The sequence below is a fragment of the Hesperophylax consimilis genome, chromosome 1 (genome assembly GCF_061612785.1).
Source record: "Hesperophylax consimilis isolate HC1 chromosome 1, BYU_Hcon_1.0, whole genome shotgun sequence".
Classification (NCBI taxonomy): Eukaryota; Metazoa; Arthropoda; class Insecta; order Trichoptera; family Limnephilidae; genus Hesperophylax; species Hesperophylax consimilis.
In genome coordinates, this window is record NC_142836.1 from 39,312,248 (window position 1) to 39,337,063 (window position 24,816).

At 35.0% G+C, this 24,816-nt stretch overlaps 1 protein-coding gene across 6 annotated transcripts in view; it reads left to right on the forward strand.

The window, feature by feature from the left end:
• LOC149426861 (NPC intracellular cholesterol transporter 1-like) overlaps positions 1-24,816 on the forward strand; it is a 50,051-nt gene that overhangs the window by 14,201 nt on the left and 11,034 nt on the right. For 3 of the 6 annotated variants that reach the window (XM_089633726.1, XM_089633734.1, XM_089633719.1), the window contains exons 3-19: positions 3,924-4,158; positions 6,803-6,876; positions 6,956-7,171; positions 7,519-7,714; positions 10,286-10,390; positions 10,899-10,994; positions 12,883-13,104; positions 14,955-15,233; positions 15,493-15,685; positions 16,040-16,211; positions 18,556-18,817; positions 19,133-19,334; positions 19,725-19,925; positions 20,202-20,373; positions 20,557-20,779; positions 21,672-21,803; positions 21,925-22,706. In XM_089633726.1, the coding sequence (XP_089489852.1) occupies positions 3,924-4,158; positions 6,803-6,876; positions 6,956-7,171; positions 7,519-7,714; positions 10,286-10,390; positions 10,899-10,994; positions 12,883-13,104; positions 14,955-15,233; positions 15,493-15,685; positions 16,040-16,211; positions 18,556-18,817; positions 19,133-19,334; positions 19,725-19,925; positions 20,202-20,373; positions 20,557-20,779; positions 21,672-21,803; positions 21,925-22,706 (3,762 nt within the window). The remainder of the gene's footprint in view (positions 1-3,923; positions 4,159-6,802; positions 6,877-6,955; positions 7,172-7,518; positions 7,715-10,285; positions 10,391-10,898; positions 10,995-12,882; positions 13,105-14,954; positions 15,234-15,492; positions 15,686-16,039; positions 16,212-18,555; positions 18,818-19,132; positions 19,335-19,724; positions 19,926-20,201; positions 20,374-20,556; positions 20,780-21,671; positions 21,804-21,924; positions 22,707-24,816) is intronic. The other 3 variants (XM_089633742.1, XM_089633751.1, XM_089633759.1) reach the window with 3 other exon arrangements.

Consider the following 24,816-nt stretch of genomic DNA (forward strand, 5'->3'; position numbering starts at 1 on the left):
TTTTTCAATATATAATACAGTATTATGGCAGCAATATGTTTTTTCATGCACTACAGAGTTTGATTGTTGTTTCCATTAAATATACATAAATATTTGGTTTTATCTAGAAATTACTTTAATTATAGTATCTGTTCACTATTATACAATCATTGGAGGTTCTACAGGCCCATCAATGAAACATTGAAACCTGATATTTAATGCTAGATTAAAATATGGTTGGTCATTTAACCATGTCATATTTACATATTATTATTGTAGTTTTATATATTCACAATGGTTATGATGCTACTTATTTACTATTATCCAATTTAAAATTAAATTGTTTGCAATAATTCCTTAGTTTTACATAGGTTTTAGAACCTAATACATGCGTGTAATTATGTACTTACACCTTCATTATCTTTAAGCGCCCTTGGAGTGTTGTTCTCACGAAATCGGCGCCATACAAATAAATAATACAGTTTGACCGTAATAATAATAATAATACAGTCATTCTTATTATTTAAATAATAGAATACTAGTGGTTCTGTGAACAGAAGTTCTACTGTTCACAGAACCACTAGTATTCTATTTAGAATACTAGTAGTTCTGTGAACAGTAGAACTTCTGTCCAAAAAAATATGTTTCTAATTTTCTCTTATTTGATGAATCAAAATTTCCTCTGAAATCACAAAATTTTTTAAGTAGGTACTTAAATACCTACTTACTTAATTATAAACCATATATTTTATGTACATTTCTTATTTCAAATAAGGAATAATACAATTTATCCAATGAAACGCTCTCATTCTCAATGACAATTCGTTTTTCAAACTTTCTTCATGCAGGTAGTTACCATGACCGTAATATTGAAAAAATGCAAATAAGGAAGTCAAAATAAACAAAAATATTTCAAATTTGAAAAAGAATCTTTACTAAACCATTACACCTGCCACCATTTTGAACCGGAAAAGGAATGCGCAAACAACTTTACAGACAGACGTAATGCAAAACGGTCAAGTTGTTTATACGTTAGGATTTATGTTGTTAATCGTGTTAAAGCAATCCTGACTAGATTTACCAAATTTAAGTAAAGTAGATGTAAATGAATCAAGCAACTTTTATCATACCAGTGCATTATCTTGAGAATATTGTCGTTGCTAACCCATTGCAGTGCAAGTCACCCTGTAATGTCATTTAACCCTTTCAAAACTGAATTAAAACTGGCAATGATAGAACATATTTGATGCTTGAAAAAAATTTGTAGAGTTATTTCAAATTTTTTATTATTTTTTATTATGTATATATATACGTATATACAGGGTGTCCGGAAACTCGTAGTACAAGCGGGAAACTGGTGAATCTACATCACATTTGGAGTCGATTTTGTAGTATATTTTTTTTTTTATTTGAGCTTTCGTTATCGAGTAAATCGAGTTTGAAGTTTTTTTTTTTTTTTTTTTTTAATCAAATTCTTATAAATTATTACTGAAGATCAAAGTACCCAACTAATTAAAACTATTTGAAAGTAAAACAAATGAAGAAACTCGGATTTGAAGCATTATTTTGAAATCACCCTTCATTTAACCCGGTGTAATCATAAAATATTTCTGCTCTGCAGGGTTAAAACATCTGTTATTCAACCCTAAACACCAGAAAAAACTTTAACCCTAAAATAGCCGAAAAATATATATTTTTTGGTTTTTTTTTGAAAATGCTCAAATCAAAAAACTTTATGTTTTTTTGGGTTCCCCATGTGGTGTAGATTCTCCAGTTTCCCGCTTGTACTACGAGTTTCCGGACACCGTGTATATGCTAATTTCATTTGAAATAACATTAGGTCTCAGAGGGCTTGTTTCACATATAATGACAAATCCAGCCAGCCTATATATCGGAACAATGTTTCCGACAAAACCTAAGCAATAGACAGCTTACTCTAAGGTCAGCAGATCTAGATGTTAGTAATCGTCTAATCGAACATTCTAGGTCAAATGGAGCCGTATACTATGATCGCTCTTTTCGTGCAACATGCCCACTCATCTGGAATAGACTTCCCTCAGCTCTTACTAATCTCTAGAATTTGGCTGAATTTAACGGGCTTTATAAACAAAATTATTTAAAAAATCTTAACTTCTTTTTGAAAAGAAGTTCGCGCAAAATTCGTGGCCAATATAATAATTTCGTGGCCAGCGATCCTAAATAATTTTCTTTTCTGCTGATTATGTATGTGTTTCATGTTTTCTACACTGCCTACAAACAAACGCGAATTATGCGCGAAATTCATATTGGTGTTCTGTCAAAATGGTGCGTCAGTTAGCAAATTTTCTCGTAAATTATTATTTACGTAAATAATATTAAATTTCAATATTTTTCAAAATCGTAAATGCAAAAAGTTGTTGTTTATTGTCATTAAGTTGAATCAAATGATTGTTTATTTTTTTTAATGCGTATTACAAACGGTAGTTTCAGGTAAAGAATTATCAAAAAAATTATCTACAAATTAAGTTTTGATTAAATACATTAAAAAAAAACATAGCGTTCAAAGCAAGTTACAGCAATTGAATAACGAAAACCTCTAATTTTTATTAGCTCTAGATAGGATGAAAAAAAATCTTAAATCTATGTATTTTATACAGTGTACGAAAGGTTTAATAATGGGTGATTTCAAGTCAATATGTATTTGTTTTTTATTTCATAATTTAGCTTTGGTTTGTAGAATAAGTTTTTAAGCACCGTCAAATTATATATCTGCGATTGAATTATATGGTATAAAATCTATCCATTCATTAAATTATCACAATCTAAATATTAGGCATTCGTTTTACTAGAAATATTTATCACTACTGATAATAATTTGTTTTATCTATCCACCTGTGCATACTTTGTTAATTTACCCATGTAATATGAACATGTTTTTATTATCACAGGAAGGAAATACCACTAACATTAGTTAGAAAATTAAAATTTTTACACCAGTCAACAAAGTTAAAAAATTTATAGAAATTTTTCCGTTGAATCATGGAACCCAAATCATATTTGTTCATATGAATGATTAACTATTATGTGTTTGTACAATATAATATATTAAAACATTACGCCTATAAGAAATAATTCTTTATAAAAATACCATTGTTTGTAATCATGGGATGGGGTCATCGAAAAATTATTTTCTGACGATTTTGTGGTGATTTCCCGTGACAATGTTTCTGTAGGTATTTCTTTAAAACTTGTCATAATATGTTTTAGCCTATTGTAAGAAATCGACTTAAACCAAATGCTTTAAGACCCCTCGCAGCAAAGTTCCACACTGAACAGCGCTGCAGACCGTTAATTTATATTAGCACTCGGCGCAGGGTCCTTGTAGTATTTGGTTTATGTGGATTGCTTACTGACCCATGGAACGACAGGCTTAATGTTTGAACACCACAATTTTGTTTACATGTTGTATAATTCTTAAATATAATATTTGAGTTTATAATAATTGGAGAGTGCAAGGTAAAAAGATTGAAGTCCACAAATGGCCTAGTAACCTTTTTAGGAGAAAATAAAATATTGGAATTTAATAAGGAAATTGACCACTAGGCATATTTAGCTACAAGTGCACTGCCAGTAACATTTAATTTTCATGGATATTTGTACAAAGAGCCAGTGCACCAAGAATGTCAAATTTTATGCTAACTTAATTTCAAACGTAAATCATTTTTAACTGACCAATCATTCAATGACATTGAAACTGAAGTTTGATGCATGCTCTCTAACTGGCTTCAGCTTCTAGAGTTTTAAATAGTCAAGGAGACAAAAATCGTTATGTATCAACTTGGTTATGCGCATAGCTTACTTACAAAATCAGAGGTTCCATTACAAAACAGAACATTGAAGAAAAGCGTAGAAGATGGATGAAAAAAACCAGTCTAACCTAACCTATTATATTCTGTTTTGTACAGAAAATTCTGCAAGAATGGTGCCCAGAGCTGATGGTGGACAAAGGGGACGGAATACTCACCTGTTGCAGCCTCAGTCAGCTGGAAAGCTTCGACACCAAGGTGAAGGTGGCGGCCAACTTCCTGAAGCGCTGCCCTGCCTGCATGGACAACTTTGCGCACCACCTCTGCGCGCTCACCTGTTCCCCCACACAGTCTGACTTCATGCACGTCGTGGAAACTGCCAACTCCTCCGCCGGTGAGTTGCACACTAGTTCTTCCCCGTCTCTTTCCCCTCCATCTCCTCCCCATACCCTTCAGCCTCACAATATACTAATAATATATATATCAATAAGACTTGAAGACTTCTGTGGCAGTGCAGTAAGCTCCTCGGTCTCCTGACTTGACCCGGAGGTTGTATGTTCGAAACCCAGCATAGGTAATTAAAATGAAATAGATTTTGAATTAGCTATTTCGCATATAGTTACAAGAAAATAATACATGTACCTAGTTATACTTCTTTCCAGTGTTAAATTCTCCTAAAATGTTCGCCGGGTTGAGAAACTGTAATTGAGGAGCTGGATACAATAATTAACTTATGTTTAAAATTGTAGTTTAAAGTAAAACGCTTTAATTTTTTTTTTAAATGCTTTGTATATACTTGTAACTTGTAACTAGTGTTCGAACGTTTGCGTGTAGCTCCGTCTGTGTAAAACCTACAGAAGTAATATTTACACAACAGATAAAGAAGGGATTGGAGCATAACAGCTTGTGCGTGTATATGTCGTTATTGCATCCAGCTCCTTGATTCACTATTGAAATGTTGCTTGAATTAGCTTTAGCCATGCTTAGTGACCAGATCTGAATAGCAAGGTACTTCAACCTTCTTCTACCTTTTCCTCTCGTACCCCACTTACAACAACATTTCTCAAATAGGAGATGGCATATTCCTCCTGGTTCTAAGCAGTTAATGAAACTGTTACTCAGTTTTCATATAAAATTAAATTGGCCAGTTGAATTGTCTTCTAATATTTTTGAAAAACAATAAAAATATTTCCAGCTACAATGTCAATTTTTCTATCTTACTGCTCTAGCTCACATGAAAAGTCACAGACAGCTACTGATGTGTACTTTTATAACCCTTCAACTCCATGCACGTTGCACAGTCCCCTTATCTGCTTTCTTACACTCTATTGCCGAGCCTCCATTAAAGGATTCCATTTCATCATCGAATTAGCCAGTCAGTCATCTGATAAGGACATCTCATTCCTTAATGGGAGCATTTCCTTTCAAGGCGACTGAATCTCTTAAGGACATCATTTCAGTCTAATGTTGTGAAACATCATGATACACTTATGCCACTGGTATTTGCCAATCAAATAAACATTTAAGTTATGTATTAATGTTCTTCATATTACTGCCATTTATAGGATTTAAGTCTTGTTGTTTTAGACTATCGTTTAGTGTCTAATTAACATATTTGCATGTCTACTTTAATAATGCAATAATGCCTTTTTTGCGACAATTCATTGAATACCTGCATCCACGGCCTATGTGTGACTGTTGTGCTTAACAGTTTGCCTCCTATGCGTGTTAACTGCAGCATCAATGTCTCAAGCAGTTAAACATCTATATATTATGTTAATTTATTGGTAGTCACTATCACTAGATCTTCAGCGAGAATCATGATTCTTGGTAAATCTGAACTTTTTTTATTTGATGCCCCCTGGCAGTCAGTCGCATTGTAGTTTTTTACACCACCATTCTTTGTGAAAATCATGCTCACAATATAGGCTAGTAAAAAAATAGACTTTTTAATGCGTATTTTTAACAAATAGGAGATTTCATTAAATTTGCAAAATTTATTTTTGTCAAACATGTTAATTATTTAATTATGTGTTAAGAGAATCTTGACAAAATCGAAGTAGTAATTCAAGCTTTATCTACTAAAAACTGACAATTTAATTCAGATAGTTATACACAAGAAACTTGCGTACAAGTTGAAGGTCATCTTTTTACTTCTGGACTCAATGGTATTTAATACTTGGGACAATGTACGTAATGTTGACTTGTTTTGAAAAATGAATATATTCAAATCTTATTTACATAAGTCGATATTTTTAAAATCATTCAAAAACATGATATAAGTAAGGTATATTTTTTAATCCTATTTGAATGCAAAACATGTGAAGCTGTTTATTGCTTACGATTTGAATATAATTATTGATTATATTAGCATTAAACACATTTTCTTTATAAATTTTTTATGTTTATTCTGCAAATATTATAATTAGGTCTTTATAAATTATCGTCTGATTTCTGGCCCTCAGTCATGACTGAGGATTGTCTTCACTGATATATGCAGTTCTATGAGACACCTGCAGCACTTTTTATAGTGCCCATTCTTCCCTCCATTTACCACAAGATTCCCAGTTATTCCTAGAAGAATAACTAAAGTAAATAACTTTAAAATAAAAATAACTAAAATAAATAACAAAATACGAAAAATTTTGTAGATATTTAACTTTTTTTTTAAAGTTATTTATTTTAAAAAAATAATAAAACTAAGAATGTTAAATATCTACAAAAATGTTCGTATGCTGTACATTTGAACAAATTTTAAAAATTATATATCATATCTTCAAATTTCGACGGAATGCTAACATCTCTATTTTTAGTTTTACAGGTGACTTGGAGCCAGTTGTTTCGCAGAACTTGAATAGAACTTTCACAAATAAATACACAAATGAATTAATATAAAAGTTAATACATTGATGAATTGTTCAAGTGCTGTGAAACAACTGACCCTTACAAGTGTATCTAGTTATGTATCTTGCTTACTGCAGTAATAATATATGTTGCTTTTTTTTACACTGAAGATAACCTTTTCTCTTTGTTTACAGGGGAAGTTATAACATCTGTCGAAGTTCACTTAACTGAAAAGTACATGAACGGAACCTTCAATTCCTGCAAACAGGTGCTAATTTGTTTAATTTATATTTGAATACGGGATATGTATTGTTGGTTATGAACATTGATTGATTGAATTGATTTAGGTGATGGTACCAGCTTCTGGGCAGCTTGCCCTGGACATGATGTGTGGGGAGTGGGGGGCCATCGGCTGCACCGCGGCCCGCTGGTTCAAATACATGGGCGACGAGAAGGGCAATCCCTACGTGCCCTTCCAGATCACCTACATCAGCAGTGACGGACCCGTCGGGAATATGACCCCTCCCGATCTGCCCATCCTTCCGTGCAGCTCTGCCGTCAATGTAAGCCAATTACCATCAATTCAGCATCTCATCTCTTTCACTGATAAGGGCACTCTACACTTCATTATTAATACCTCAAAGAATATATTTACATAATTTAAGAATAATGTATTAGTAAATGGAGTGAAACTGTTGATTTTTGATCTCTAACAAGTAAAATAAACTAACACCACAAGCTTTGCTTTGAATTTCCAAAGTACAAGCATTCAGAAGTTTAACTATCTACGCCTTAGAATATGCTTTACAGCCCTGTCATAATTACTAAATCTTTTTTAGCTAGAGATTGATTGTTGCATTCAAACTGTATGGCCTAGACATGATCCACTGATTGTATCTGTGGTTTCCAGAATGGCACTGCTTGCGCATGCTTGGACTGCGAATCGTCATGCCCCGTGGCACCCCCTCTGCCCCCGGCCCCCATCCCCTTCACGCTGCTGGGTATGGACGGCTACGCACTTGTGCTGCTGCTGCTCTTTTTCCTCGGCTCCTTGCTCTTCCTGTCGGGAGTGTTCTGCTGTACGCCCTCGCCAAACAACACCGTCGGTAAGTCGACCAACTATTAGTGTTTCTTTTCGTCAAATCGTGGTGGATCAACATTTTTATAGATTAATGGTGAATCCTTACTAATTTTAGTATTTTATGAACAAATATTTGATTTAATAACATTTGGTTGTTGACTGTAGAGTTCTGCAACTAGTGAATGATTTTGTATTGGAACCCCTGAGGAAATTAAAGTTAGCTTTGGGTTGGAGAGTTTCAAATATCTATCACAATTGATTACCATCAAATTGACGATCCAGCCCGATTTTGATTTTTTGTCATTTTAACGGTCTTCGATAACCGTCATCAGCTGTCCATCTTATTGTTATGCTTATAAGCTGATGACAATTAGTTAAGCTAAAACGGGCTGAGAATCAGCGACTAAATGTGGACCGTCCAAATGTTAAAAATTCTACTTGCACTTATCATCAATTTATTTACAAATGTGGTATTGTTTGAAATACAACCTCAGAGTTTCTGTTAACTTTTTTGTTTAGCTTTGTAGGATGGTTTATGGAATGATCCCTTAGATCTCTGTAAATATACAGTTTGGATGCTACCTCTGATATTTTTTATTAAGTTGTCATATTTCATTAGATCTTCATTATGCAAGGGAGCATCCCTTGGCATAATGGCACTAGGCGGGTTTTTCATGTACATGTTGAACATTATAATTGTGATTCAAATTCAAGAATAATTTTATTTTAAAATTGTATCTTGGAAAAATCTCTCTTAATATTTTGACAATAAAAATGTTTCTTTTCCTTGATGTTTATACATATTGTTTATTTTTTTTCGGGAAATCGACAGCATATATTTTATCAGTTTGTACATACTTAGTATACCCCAAATAAAACCAGTTATGGATTTCCTCCTTAGGACTGTATTATTGTATTTCTTATAATTTCCATTGATTAATGATATAATTTATGTGAATTGAGTTATGATAATAATCTTATACTCTCAAATCATAACTTCCTTTGTAATGTTCAATCAAATTCATATCTGCGGCAGCAGACAGTGATATAAATTATTTCATCGTATGTATTTACCATAACATCAAGCTTTATCTGATATTTGTTGCAGTAAGTTTGCATTTATTTATTTTAAATTGTCTTATACCATGAAATTGTTATGACTTGACTGAATTTTTCATCTGAATGACCTAAGCAGAGAGGTCTACCCTGTTTTCCATGCACCACATACATCGATATATGAATGTCAATATCTAATTTATTATATATTGTAGACACTGCCAAGTCTTGGGTGGTGTGATATCGATATCAAGTTTGATGGAACTTACAAAAATGGCTTGACAGCTGTGTGTAAGGAATAAATAAATAAATAATCTGCTTACAAGTTATGTGTCATAGACCTTGAAGGGTTCATAATAATACTTGAATAGCATCCGCAACCAGTTGAGAGTAAACCAATATAATATATAGGGTCAAACTCTTTCTCTCTCTCTATCTCTGTCTCTAACTAACAGTCACCCTTATGCATTTTAAAAATGTACATATTTTTCCAATATCCTTGAGGTTTTTCTTATTTGTTCCACAATTGTGTTAATAACACTGTTCCCAATATAAGAATGTATATTTTATTGGCACAGGTACCTAATTTTTTATTTGTTTATTAGGTTAGTTTTTGTTTTGTTTGAATATTGCGATCATGTAGTGTATCAAATTTTTATGTTTTTATTGATTTATTTAAAAAAAATCTATTTATATAAAGAATAGTGTCTATGGCGGGCGGACACGGGATGCGTGGTTTGGATTTGATTTTCATACAAATCTGCAATTTTATTCTGAGATTGATGAAATTTTGCACACTTGACCTTCAAAACAAGGGGAAGGTCACTGTCTTCATTAGATTTCTAAAAACCCTGTGTAGAGTCTTCTGCTAGTTGTATAATAAAAGCATAACATAACCCGTTCAACTGACTAGGGCAGTCCTGTATTTATTTATTGTTTATTTGCAAAAACAGTATGAACCAGAACATTGCAATATCGATAATTAACATTTACAAAAAAGTGAATAACAAATAGGTACATTTACAAGTGGGACAAAGAAAAAAGTTTCAAATTTAGATTTACAATTTTAAGTATTGAATAATAATATTTCACGTTTAAATACGTTGTAGGACATGTGGAAAATATCCACATTTCCTGCGAGGCAGTTAATTAACCTAGGGTTCTTCCCAAGGGCATCACCATTGGTAATTGATAATTGGTAATTGGTATTGAGATGAGCAGGATAAATTATAATGTTCATTTTGAAACAGATAAAAAATTGAATTTAAAGCTCATTCGGTTTTCTCGTTTCCTATTAATTCATTTTCATTCTTTTTACAGTGAAACGTTCTTATTAGGATATTCAAGGGACCGAAAAAATTAAAGTTACTATGGGGAACTTTATATTATATAAGGGAGTTTAACTGTATTCCGAAAACAAGCATCAATTTTTAAACAGGGTAGACATGCGGATGGCGTGAGTAGATGTTGAGTAGAATGGTGGCAGTGGTTGGTTGGTTGGATGTGTTTGTTGCATGAACCGGGTGTGCGTGTGTTGTAGGCTGGCTGCGGGCGGACGGAGTGGACGGCGGGGGCAACGGGGGGCGCCAGCGAGGCGGCGGGGCGCGCGAGCCCGAGGCCTCCCCCCTGCACTCTCACAGATCCAGTATGTTTACTCTTCAACACTACTAACCGATGCACTGTAGTCGCCAGCCATCCAGCCATCGCCCATCAGCCGTCATGACCTAAAAGGAGTACGCACGCAAGTGCTTACAACGTCGGCAATGCTCAAAATAAACATAAAATCTTCTAGTACTTGTGAAATAAATCAATCACTCAAAGCTTTGTTTCTGAGGTTGGTGACTTATGCCTGAACTGGGACAATGTAATGTCAAACCACAAAATGAATGCTTTCTATAAAAGTCAATTATTATTGTTATTTTTTGGCTGCTGGCGCCAATTATTATTTTAGCTGAAATTTACCAGGGTTTTAGATTAGATGAGTTACTTGAGTAGCGTACTCCTTTTATATCTATAATTGACTGTAGCAGCGGTTTGGCAGCATGACGGCATGGCGGTGTAGGCTCCTAACTCCTGCACTTATCCCCCTTGGCACCTCGTGGCGTAGTAGACGGTTAACTCTTTAGTGCATGAACTGGCTTATGCTGTTGTAGGGTGGCTGCGGGCCGGCGGGGCAAGGGCCGTGGGGCGCCAGCTGACTACGGGCTGCCATGCCCCGGAGACTTCTCCCCTGCACTCTCATACTTCCAGTATGTCCTTGCTCACTTATAAGAAGTGTTTGTTGTGTTGTGCAGCCATATCCGTGTACTCGTGCTTAACATCTCCATTGTCTAATTATTGTCTAACGTGTCTGTGAGATTCAGGTTGCTGAACATTTAACCGTTAAAATTCATAATATACAGATATGTTGTGTTAATGACTCTAATCTAATTGTGTAAATTACACAAACTAATCAGCTTATTTCAACTATTATTTGATCGATAAGAAGAATGGCACCTGTATGCTACTTAGATTATTTTTGCGACAAATTCCATTTCGTTTAGTTTTGTTTATAGAAAATGCGTTTTTAACGACAAATAGCTTTATGCATGACTTAGCGGCTTGAGTTAAGAAAGCTAGATAATTTATATTGTGCAGGCATTATTTGGTATAGGAAGGTTTTAACTTTCTTCATTCTAGAGAACTAAGATGAAAAAAAAAAATTTACAATTTGTATTTTTTATAGATAAAAAAAAATTATATTCTAGCTCTTTAGTAAAAATAAATTCACCTGTCGCCACTTAGTATACAATATATTACTGTATATATAAAAAAGTTTGTAATAATATAGACCTGTGCTTATAAATTCAATAACAGGTTTTTTCAAATGCATTTTTTTTCCATTGACCTTTTGTGTTTGCTTTGTTGGTGAATGTTTGTTAATCTATTTCATTGCAAATTAAAGCAGATGGTAGAACTGCAGTTACAATTATTTTTCATTGCACTAAATTATAACTAATAATAAATTAACATCTTTATTAAAATCCTTTTTATTCTTTAATTTAAATTAGGCTGAATGGCAAGTGTGCTGTTATTAACGTTGCCCTTTTTGAATTTCTCTATCAATTTATTTCATGTCTTTTTATGTGGGTACATTTATAGGGAGACCGGAGAAGCAAGACCTTCAGATATTTCCGGCTGTAGCCATAGAGGGTGGGTGGGAGAAGGCTTGAATTATAAACTATCCTATAGTACCAGCTAAAATACTCATTGGTTCATTATGTCATCATCATTAGTTTTATTGCTTTACATCATTCCACAATAGTAGTGTTATCAAAATCCTTTGTTCTGCTTATCTACCATTATTTGTGACTGTTTCATCATTTCAAATTTTGACTTAGTTCTTGTAAGCAAACAATATATGTATTATTATTCTCACAATGAATCATTTTGTTTACTACAAATTCAGTCCAATCCAATTTGTAAATTCGCTAAGCGTAGACTATCAAACAAAAGCATCCAGTGGAACTTGGTTATCTCAAAGTTTTATCTACATCCACCTGAACAATGACATGCGAAAAGATATGTCGGGATCATAAATATCACTAAATCTTATGCTACGTATACATACGCGAGCCGAACTACCGAACTGAACTTCAACTTATGGGAAAGGAACAAAGCAACCGCAAAGGACGCGAAACGCCGCTGGCAGTTCCTTTCTCGTAATTCGTGGCTCGGTTTGCGTTAAGGTTTGCAAATGTATATGTACCATCAGACAAAGGCTCTCACTAAATTTATTACCCCAAAGGGCTCTCTGATTATAATTTTTTATGATTAGAGAGATATGCATAATCTGAGAAACCAAAGAATATTGGTCATTTACAACTGTGAACTCATTACGTGTTTCTGCAATCATTTCAACTTATAACCAAGTTCGACTGTATATATTTTTTTAACCATATTTTGAACATTTAAAATTGCCAACATAATATTGGGACGGGTGCTGGGAGAATCATGCTCTGATACTGACAGATATCATTTTGTAACTAAGTAATATACACCTTAGTAGATTTCTGCAATATTGTAATGTATACTATATCTTGTACTGTAGTTAACTTTAGTGTTGTTCTATGAAATAATATTAATTTCCTGGTGCAGGTGTGACATCAGACACAGAGCAGGAGCTGTCATGCGGGGTGTCCGGGGGCGCTCAGGGCGAGAGGAGACGTGCGGACGGCGAGGGGGTGACTGAGGATATGGATGAGCCCGAACCCTCCACTCTGGAGAAGCTGGGCGCCGGCACGGAGGCCAATCTGCAGAGATTCTTCCGCTGGTGGGGCACCCTATGCGCCGCTAAACCATGGCCCGTTCTATTCTTTGGTAAGCTATAATTTTTATACACCTGTGTCTTGTGTACTTTTATACATCTGACCAAGTTGTTCATGCATTTTATTTTATTTATTATTGTTTTGACGAGTTATTTATTGTGTTTTTAGTAATTTATTATTTTTTTCATGTAGCTTAATTTGTAGAACTCTCTTTTAATTTTATGATTTTTACTATATAATAATTACAAAGCAGAATTTGCTTATAAATAAGCTTTTTTAAATAAAATAATAATGTTATTAAATGTAAGAAAAATAAAAACTCAAAATTGTTCATACATAACTAACTAGGAATGAATGTATACTGTATTGTGTCATTCAAATGAGGGGAAAACCCTAACATTTGTGGAAAAACCACTTTATCACGTTCTTTGTGGGTAAAAATACATCCTTTCACAATGCCATAAGCCTCAATGCATTGTAAAAGAAGTTATCAAAAACCGTTTTTAAAGTAAATTTTACGGAAAGAATTTGGAACCTCAAGAAGGTTGGGAGCTACATTTTACCCTGGTTTTCATAGGGATCAACTAAAAAGAATGTTTGCTGTTACTTCAAACTTTGACTCGATAAGGATGAATCTAGCAGATCTAATTTGTCTTAGGATATAAATTTTTTCTTCGAGATCGACCATAATTTGCTACCCAATTGACCTGTTGGGAATCCTTGTTTTACGGTATTGGAAAAAGAACTCAGCTGAACAGCTCTGTAAAACTGTGTAGTTTTAATTGTCAAATATATCTGTTCTATTGATGGAAAATGTTAACTTATCATAATATATTAATTATCGATTTCAAATGCTTAATTTGATGTAATATTTGACTTATTTTAAGTAATTTTGTTTTACTTTTTCCATTAATCGAATTAGAATTTTGTTATCGTTATTTTTCATAAACTATGATTAAGAACTTCGTGGATATGGTGACTCAGCTTATCAGCAAATGTCGTGATATTTGTGACTTTTCCTCATGTAACTCACATCACGTGTCTATTTCTGTGTCCTTTACTATTATGAATCATCGAAACAGTGCATAATCTTAACGATGATCGAATTATTATTGTAGCAGACAGCATTTGACATAATCAGCCATTAATATTAATAGTTGTCCCTTCAGTAGTTTATTATTTATTTATCAATCTAGTTAGATGATATCAATTGTATGTAGGTACATAAATTCATATTTAATACTTGAAAAATATGTAGCTGTTTGTTGAAAGTCGACGGGATACAAAATACCAATTAAAATTATGGTATATAACAACAAGACCTAGGAGAACCTCTCCTGGAATATGTTTTCCAAATTTCGAGTCCACATTTTGCAAAGGTTATAGATCTAATAGAGAGGGTACAAATATGATTCACAAAAATACCGAGAGCTTTGAAAGACCGGCAATGTGAAGATAGACTCAAGGAACTAAAATTACCAACAAGAGAAAGGGATCGACTTGATTGAGAGTTTTAAAATTTTATCTGGACATTATAGTTGCCTCGGTATTCAAGAAATCTTCACCACCAACACAAATGTAAATCTCTGTAGACACTAAAAAAAATGCCTTTAGCATTCAATTCTAGGAATCACTTCCTTGCAAATAGAGTAGTGGAAGCATGGAACTAACTTCAACAACATGTCATCGATGCTACAAATATAAATCATTTAAAGCTCGATTGGATTCTTATTTGGAGAGAATAAAGGATTAACCTTATTTAAAATTTAATCTATTGTAAAACTTATTACAAGCGCATCAGCAGAATGTTGCCAGCTCATAAAATAATAATAATACCTGTTAGCGTACCGTTAATAGATTCATCGTAACCTTTCCCTCATTCTCATAAATGATTGGTTTTAGGACTCTGTGTGGTGACTGCCCTGGGCCATGGCATCAAGTACATGAAGGTGACAACTGACCCTGTGGAGCTGTGGGCTGCCCCCAACTCCCGGGCCCGGCTCGAGAGGGAATACTTTGACTCTCACTTTGAGCCCTTCTACAGGACTGAGATGATCATCATCAAGGCAGTGGATCTCCCCAATATAGTTCACAACACGTCTCGCGGAATCATCACATTTGGTCCGGTGTTCAACAAGACTTTCATGAAAACAGTGTTTGATCTGCAAGAAAGAATCAAAGGTATGTGGATCTTAAAAACATGTAAATATCTCTTTATTCAAACGTGGTTTTGGGAGAAGTGCCATACACGAACCGTTATATTAAAAAAATATGTACATACAACACAAAAAAAAAAAATTGTAGAATTCAGTTTTTGTTCTTGCCGATTCTCTTTGAGACCAGAGATCTGATACCTCATGCGGGAGACAAAGCTGTGAACAATTAACTTGGAATTTCCGTAGATTACCAAATACAATATAATAAATATAATGTTTTCCAGGTATCGGTGGTCTGGAGCACATCTGCTTTGCTCCCCTGAGCTCTCCCATAACCGGACCCCCAAGCGTAGAACAATGCGTGCTGCAATCAGTGTGGGGATATTACAAAGACGATATGGAAACCTTTGACGAGGAGGACATAGATCCCGATGGCTACGAAACCAACTACCTCGACCACTTCAAGAGCTGCACCCAGTAAGTCTTTGTTCATTCTATCCTGCCAATAATGGCAAACCAAACCAACATCAAACTGATTCTATTAGTAAAATGTACATATTTGTGTTCAGGAGTTAAGTATTCTGCATAATTTACATGATGCATTATGTATTTCATTGAAAAACAACACGTTCCCAGATTTATGTTCCTGCAGAAGATAAGTGAATTATTCATACGGCCTGGATTTACTGTGGGAGCATTTCTGTCGAATACTTTGCCCCGAATAATTTGTCTGCGGCCATGACATTTTGACTAATCTCGCTGTGAATGATGATTATGCAACCCATGTTCTATATACATAATGACTAGTGATTTTTTGCTTGTTTTATTTAGAAACCCTTACAATCCTGACTGCCTGGCGCCATACGGGGGCCCCGTGGACCCTGCTGTTGCGCTGGGAGGCTTCCTGGAGCCCGGCGAGGTGCTGAGCAAGGAGGCCAAATACGAGAAGGCCACCGCAATTATCCTCACCTTCATAGTCAACAATCATCACAACAAAACCAAGGTACGTGCTACAATCAAAAAAAATATCGCTAATGTATTGTTTTGCAACCGTTATGTCAAAACAGCTTCCTGGGAACTGAATATTTGTTATCGGAATATTTCCTCAGATGGTTATCCTCCGTGAATTTATGCGCATGTCATCCATGTGAATTTTGGTTTTATCATATACCCTGACGTCAATCTCCTGTTGTAGCGTTTCAACAGAATTTAACGTTGACCTTTTGCTCAGGTCGTGAATTATTAGTGTCCTCTGAGGATACATCGATGAGTTTTGCATTATGCTTTCAGCTCTTAGGGTTTCGTTGGCAGTTATAATAAATAAGACATTCGTTTAGATTTCCCCGAGGAATAATACACAAGTACATAATGTAAACATTTACCCAGGTTGTAATACACGTGTTTATCGTGAATGTTACCTTCACATAGTAGGCATGTTGCAGCTGTTTTCATAAAAAGCGTATGAAATGTCTAAACCTTACAATCTTATTATTTTTTTTTTATTAGATTCAATTAAATCACAAACAAATGCCAAAGTTGCCTCTAAAATCATGAAAAATTGAATTCTTTAATGGCCTTTATATCATAATTTAAACGACAAATAAATAAAGTACCACATATCCGCACTAGATATTTGCTATACCCTTAGTTTAAAAAAGATATTAAAATATTATAAGCAATTATTATTCGCCTGAAACACAAATATAAATTTAAAAATCTTCCAGGAAAAAATAAATGCCGTCGATGGGAATTGAACCCGCAACTTCTCATTGCCGGTCAGGTGCACGGAACCACTGTGCAAGGCTTATTTTTAACCGTCAAATAATTCAATAAATACTAGTATTTCATCCAACAATTATTGCTTTTTGATTTTTTCACCTGAAAACAACCTTCTTTATGTTTGCAGGAAAGGTATTGTTAAATACTTAATTTCTCACTAGATGGGGTCGAGATATATTATTGACTAAGGTTTCAGGCTAATAATTATTGCTTATAATAATTTGTTATCCTTTGTGCCTTGCACAAAAAAACCTTGTCTTGTAAACATATGTTTACCTAATATTAATAATATTTGACAAGTATCTAATCAGAAGGTGCGGGTTCAATTCCCGTTGGCGGCATTTATTTTTTCCCGGAAGATTTTTTCAATTTATATTTTTGTTTCAGGCTATTAATAATTTGTTATCCTTTGTGCTTTGCATAAAAAAACCTTGTCTTGTAAACATATACCTTTAATAAATATTAAAACAAGATATTATTCAGTTCGTTAGGTATTTTGGCCTCATACCCAAATTTAAGTTTTGTATGAAAAAGGCTGCGCAACCGTTCCTCTTATGGCCTCAATTTAAGGAATTTGAAATTACGCAATGTGTAAACTTATCAAAAATTATTATGTCACTATCATACGTAAGTTTTCATATGGATCTCTTACCCTTAAAAAGTAAAACGATTATGCAAGCTTAATAGTCAGTCGATTTATAAAATAACTACATAGATAACTTTAGTTTATTTATGACGAAGAGAACCCGAGGGTTTTAAAAATATTATAAACTATAAATTTGTCAATTCTCTGGAAACAATCTTTTTTTTAAAATTTATTTAAGGAACGTAAACAGTATTAATATACAGAAGAGAATGAAAAAAAACTGACTGATTATAAATATTCACGGATAGGTTGATTTAGTCGTATAAAACTAAGTACTTAAAAAAATAATATAAATGAAAGTACAACAATATACGTGTTTATAACTATACCGGATAGAGTGGAAACAGGTTTTGGGTTTGGGGCGGGTTAGGGAAGGAGAAAGATTATGGGATGTTGCCGTTTAAGTGAAATGAAAATAACTAATAAATAAAAAAATAAGGTACAATTAATTTAACCATCATGAATTTGCACCTAAAATATGATACAATGACCTTCTGTAACGATAGTAACTAGCAGCATATTTCAGTTTGTATGTCTATATTTCCAAGTTTGCTGTTCCAGTTACAGGTCTTATTCATAAATTCATTTTGATTAGAGTTGGTGTTGCATTTGCCAATGTAGAAAAGGGTTTTTCTGTCTGTTTTATCAAAGCGGTGCGTGGAAATTTATTTTGTTTACCAACTCAGGGCAGTCAACTTTTGAGTTAATAATTTTGTGCAGGATAGTCTGATCAAAGTGAGTCTATGACAAGTATTGAGTAGTTTCATGATTCGAAATTTTTTCTTGATTTTGTCATAAGAGCTGTATACGTTGAATGATTTTAAATTGAGGAATTTGAGATCTTTTTGTTGTAATTGAAAATTGATTTTTATTTTATATTAGGTATATATGTATAATAATACTATCTTATGTATTTGTTCAGCTCACACCGGCCATGGAATGGGAGAAAAAGTACATTGACCTGATGAAGAATTGGACAACAACCGAGAAGCCAGAGTTCATGGATATTTCCTTTACATCAGAGAGGTCTATAGAAGACGAGCTGTACCGAGAATCTCAGTCCGACGTAATGACAATCCTCGTCTCCTACATTATCATGTTTGCCTACATCGCCATCAGCTTGGGACAACTTAACTCCTGCAGTAGATTGCTGATTGACAGCAAGATTACCTTAGGACTCGGAGGTACAGTTAAACAACATCAATAATTTTTCTTTATTGTTCACACTGTAAGAATACCGTTCAGTATAAAAATATACAAATATATCTTCATAAATAGCTCCGTCGTGACACTGTCAAAGTGTTTGACGCATGACCTAAACAAGTGCAGGCAAGTATCAAGCAATAATTGAACATTAATACAAAGTTCTGAAATATTATTAAGGTCACAATTCATTTCTTTTGCCCATTTGACTGCAAATTTTTTTGTCATTGAGAATTGCATCAAACGCTAGGAGCGCGGTGCGAGGACAGGCTAATGAATTATCTTTTTTTTTTCAGGTGTCTTTATCGTGTTGGCTTCGGTGGTGTGCTCTATCGGATTATTTGGATTTGTGGGTCTCCCGGCTACGCTGATTATTATTGAAGTCATTCCGTTCTTGGTGTTGGCTGTTGGAGTTGATAACATATTTATATTGGTGCAGACACATCAGAGGGACGGGCGCCGTCCTAACGAAACTGTCGCCGAACATATTGGCAGAACGTAAGTTTTGAAAATTCAATCAACAGAATTCATTTATAACTTTGTAGCTGTTTATATTATGCATTGACTTCAATTTTCATGAAATCAGGTGTATTTATATTATATTATTTTTTATGGCCAGTTACGTTATTACATGTGGTCACGTCAAGTTAACCGTGTATTAGAAAAACTGAGAATACCCATAATTTGATGAAATCAGTGTATTTATGTAATATTATTTTGTATGGCCAGTTGCGTTACGTGTGGTCACGTCAAGTTAGCCGTGTACTAGTAAAACTAAGAATAGCATGTAATCAGCTCACCTTTAGGCCAGGAGTGGCACTCACAAAGTAATATACTGGGGTTGTGTAATAATAATAAATGAGGTTTTAATTTTTATCATCTGATCAGGTTGGGTCAAGTTGGGCCGTCTATGCTGCTGACATCCGTCTCAGAGTCGTGCTGCTTCTTCCTGGGAGGCCTGAGTGACATGCCGGCGGTAAGGGCGTTTGCCTTGTACGCCGGTATGGCGCTACTCATTGATTTTCTGCTCCAAGTCACCAGCTTTGTCAGTCTGCTGGCTCTGGACACCATCCGACAGAACTCAAACAGGTTTGAACGATTTCAGGATATTATTAATCTCCCCTAAGACAGATGTAATGCCATTTTCGTAAGGTTCATCGAACTTAACAACCAACATCTCTGGCAGATTGCATTGGCAGCAATAATATATGAAATTAATATTTTTGCACTGCCCTTCAGAGTGTAATCCGCAACATTACCCTAGGAAAAATAAATGAAATATCTGTGTATTTTCATCTTTATTACGCTCCAACTAAAGCAGTATATACCATTTTATGTATGTATATATATTATAAATTATTTCAGATACGACATCTTCTGCTGTATTCGAGGAAACAAAAAAGACAACCCCGAGGAGGCGTCGGAGGGAATACTTTATACGTTCTTCAAGAGCATTTACGCGCCTTTCCTGATGAACAAGACAGTTCGTGCTGTTGTCATGGTTGTCTTCTTTGGTTGGTTATGCTCCAGTATTGCAGTAAGTGTTTAGACATTTGTAAAGGTGTGCCGCTGATAACTCCGGTGTAACATCTCCCTCTCTTGTACACACGGCGTGTAACATAAAGAGAGGTTACAATGGAGCTCTCAGCAACAGGACCATCTTATATTATGATTGGCATTTTCCTTGCAGATCTTCTGAGTATATTTTATTGTGTTTCAGGTCGCTCCACACATTGAAATTGGTCTGGACCAGGAGTTGTCAATGCCCCACGACAGCCACGTACTTAAATACTTTAAGGATCTCAAGTCTTACCTAAACATTGGTCCTCCGGTATACTTTGTTGTTCAAGAAGGTTTGGACTACAGTGAAACTAAAGTTCAAAATCTTTTGTGCGGCGGTCTCTATTGTAATCCTGACAGCGTCTCAACACAGCTCTATCTCGGTAAGTTTTATTTATTATTTTTTTTTTGGAATAACTTGGTGAGTAAAACCTCAAATTGTAATATTTAATTATTGAAGACAATATTAGTGATTCTTAAATGAAAATCTGAAACAGAAAAAGATTCGGTCACATCTAGGACTCGAACCCAGGACCCTTGCCTTGCCGGCTGGATCATTATCAACTTCAGGTCCACCTGTATTTTATTAAAAATTTCCCTTATTTAATAATAATTATTAGTAGGGATATAAAAATTTCCCTTATATCATAATAATTATTAGTAGGTATATAAAAATTTTTTTGCAGTAATCAAGCTCAAATAATGTCTTGCTGTAAATTTGATGTGATTGTGTTCAAAAGTTAATTCATTTTTATATGAGATTAAGGGTACGATCAGTGGCAGCTCGTGACTTTTGAGTATACTAGAGTGATAATATTACAAAAAATGGCATTATAGACATTGTAGCCGAAAATTTTTTTTTTTTTTTCTAAATTTCAATTTTCTGTATGAAGATTTTTCCGGAAATCCGTTCACCGTCGGCCAAACTAAAATTTCCTGAAAATCTTCAAACAAAAAACCGAATTTTACGAAAAAACAAAATAATCATTTTGGACTAAACAACATTAATAATGTCGAATTTTTAAAACTTTACACTCTATCATGCTCAAAGCTATGAGCCGCCACTGTTTATAATTTGAGATTTTCATGTTGTGATTAATTTTGGGTTATTATGCCGTGTTACGTGCTTCCTCCTCCTTTAGCCAACATTTCGGACAGCGTTACAGTGTCTATAATGGGGACTAGAGTTTCTGTGTAGAATCATCTTCGCAATCACTTAATTCGATTTATTATATTAATGTGATTTATTTTAACTTTTAATATCTTTATTTGCAGCTTCTAAACTGGGCGCTGAAACATACATCGGTAGACCATCAAATTCGTGGATTGATGATTACATGGATTGGGCATCGATTGATCAATGCTGCAAATTCTTCCCCAACAATGGAAGCTTCTGTCCTCACAGCAGTGAGTATAGCATTCTCATCTATTTGTTTTTGCATACTGTTTATTTTAATCATGATTCATGATTATTCTCTATATTATTATTTCTTTAAAATATTAATAGCTTATTGTACTATTTTTTCAGGGCGTACATGCAACCAGTGCAATATCGTTTTGACAGGAAAAGAACACAGACCAAATGCAACGGGCTTTAAACAATACGCGCCATTCTTCTTGCAAGATAATCCTGATGAAAAGTGCGCCAAGGCCGGTCACGCTGCCTACGGCCAAGGAGTGAACTACGACTTCCCCGACCCCAAGAACCCAACACTCGCCCGCATCGGAGCGTCCTACTTCAGCGGATACCATACCGTCTTGAAGACAAGCAAAGACTATTATGAAGCCTTACGCGCGGCTAGAAAGATCGCCACAAACCTGACAGGAATGATTAATACCAACTTGAGACTTCAAGGCAAGAATGAGACGGTCACTGTGTTCCCGTACTCTGTGTTCTATGTGTTCTATGAGCAGTACTTGACCATGTGGCCGGATACTCTCAAGTCCATGGGCATTTCTGTGCTGGCTATCTTCGTGGTGACGTTCTTGCTGATGGGCTTTGACACCTTCTCCTCCCTAGTTGTTGTGATTACCATCACTATGATAGTTGTGAATATTGGTGGACTGATGTACTGGTGGAACATAACCCTGAATGCGGTGTCTCTAGTCAACTTGGTGATGGCGGTTGGAATATCAGTGGAGTTCTGCTCTCATCTGGTGCACAGCTTCTCAGTGAGTGTGGAGGAGTCCCGAGTGCTGCGAGCTACCGACGCCCTCACCAAGATGGGAAGCTCCGTCTTCTCGGGCATAACACTCACCAAATTTGGAGGAATTATCGTGTTAGGATTTGCAAAGAGTCAGATCTTCCAGGTAAGCTAATACCATCACCTTAATTAAAGCTATATCTCCAAAGTCAAAGGTCACTCGTCCTCTTTTGAACTACACTTTTATTGTTTGTAAGTATCTACATGGGTATAGTGAAGAATGCTTAACGAAGTTCTGCGATCTTAACACACTATGAGCGGGAATGGTATTTTTACCCGCGTGGCCGACTGGTGCTTATCGGCGGGACGGGTAAAAATACCCTTTACGCCGGCTCCATTTCAAAGGCGAGGAAGGAAAATTATTATTATTATTTCCCGTGACTATTTAATCTAAACGCTTGAAGACATTACAAACTACACACACATATAACAAAAAAAAGATAAGCCATTGTTTCTTTTATGTACACACATACTCTTGAAATAATTAGGCAATTTTATTGTGTTAAATTTCAAAGATTGTTTGTTAGTTGTACTGGGAATATGAGTACAGTGGTGCCTCACACAACGAACGCCTCGCACAGCGAATGCTGCACACAACGAACTTCCTTTTCGTTCATTTCACGATTCATACAACGAAATTCGCTTCACACAACGAACTTCGCTTCACACAACGAAGTCGCCCGATCTTCTACGATCACTGCCGATTAATTGCATCCTCCCGCGCAGGCAGTCGTTAGACTCGTTAGTCACTGCGTAGTACGCTTAACTTACGCACGTATCGCAGCAATCGTTCTTCATTACGAATTAAATTGCACACGTATCACGGCAGTCGTCCTTTTAAGATAAACTCAACATTTTTTTTATATGATATATGATATGAGCAACAATCAAACAATCAACCAATTCCAACTGCTGACATCAAGAACATCCTGGTCAAATGGAAAGCAGTTCAGGAGTTTACTAATGCCCACTATCCGGATTCCGCTGAAGCAAACAGGATCAAAAACCTGTACTCCGATACTCTTGTCCGTTATTTCCGGCAGATGTTGAAGAAAAAAGAGAAACAAACGACTTTGGACAGGTTTTTCACTGCACCATCGGCGGAAAATGGATGAAGATGTGCAAGATTCGATTATTTCTTAAAATTAAAAAATGTGTGTTTTTTTCATTTTGTTTTTAGATGTATCTAAATAAAAATAATAACAAAAAATTTATCTTTTTTTTATGTCATCTTACCATATTTTATGCTACAGAACGAATTATTTTTTTTAACATGTATTGTTATGGGAAAACGCGTTTCACATAACGAACTTTTCGCATAACGAACTTGCTCCTGGAACGAATTAAGTTCGTTGTGTTAGGCACCACTGTACCTATTATATTTTTATGACGTGTTATAAATTCATTGGACCTGTTACAGTAGAACCTCGTTAATTCGAAATCCAGCGGACATCAAAAATCAAATTTCGAATTAACGAATTCCCACGTAATTCGAAATTTTATGAAAAAAAAAAAAAAAAAATAGGCCGAAAATCGATTTTCTCGGCCGCCTCTTCAAATCCGGGTGGTATTTTAGTTGTAAATTCGTATTAATACCAATTATTTCTTTATTTTCGCGGTCGATTACCGTAGCGGCCGGCCCTGTAAATTCAGATATTCGCAATAAATTCGTAAAAATGCTATATATTTACGCGTAAATCGAGATTTCGCTGCCGATTTCGGTCGCGGCCTATCCTTTAAATTGAGATATTCGTAAAAATACGATATATTTCCGCGTAAATCTCGATTTCGCGGTATTTTTCTGTCGCGGCCGGCCCTTTATTTCAAATATCTGAATTTGAATTCGTAAAAATACGATATATTTCGGGGTAAAACGAGGATTCGCGGCCGTATTCTGTCGCGGCCGGCTCTTCAAATTCAGATATTCGAAAAAAAATCATAAAAATGCTATATATTTACGCGTAAATCGAGATTTCGCTGCCGATTTCGGTCGCGGCCTATCCTTTAAATTGAGATATTCGTAAAAATACGATATATTTCCGCGTAAATCTCGATTTCGCGGTATTTTTCTGTCGCGGCCGGCCCTTTATTTCAAATATCTGAATTTGAATTCGTAAAAATACGATATATTTCGGGGTAAAACGAGGATTCGCGGCCGTATTCTGTCGCGGCCGGCTCTTCAAATTCAGATATTCGAAAAAAAATCATAAAAATGC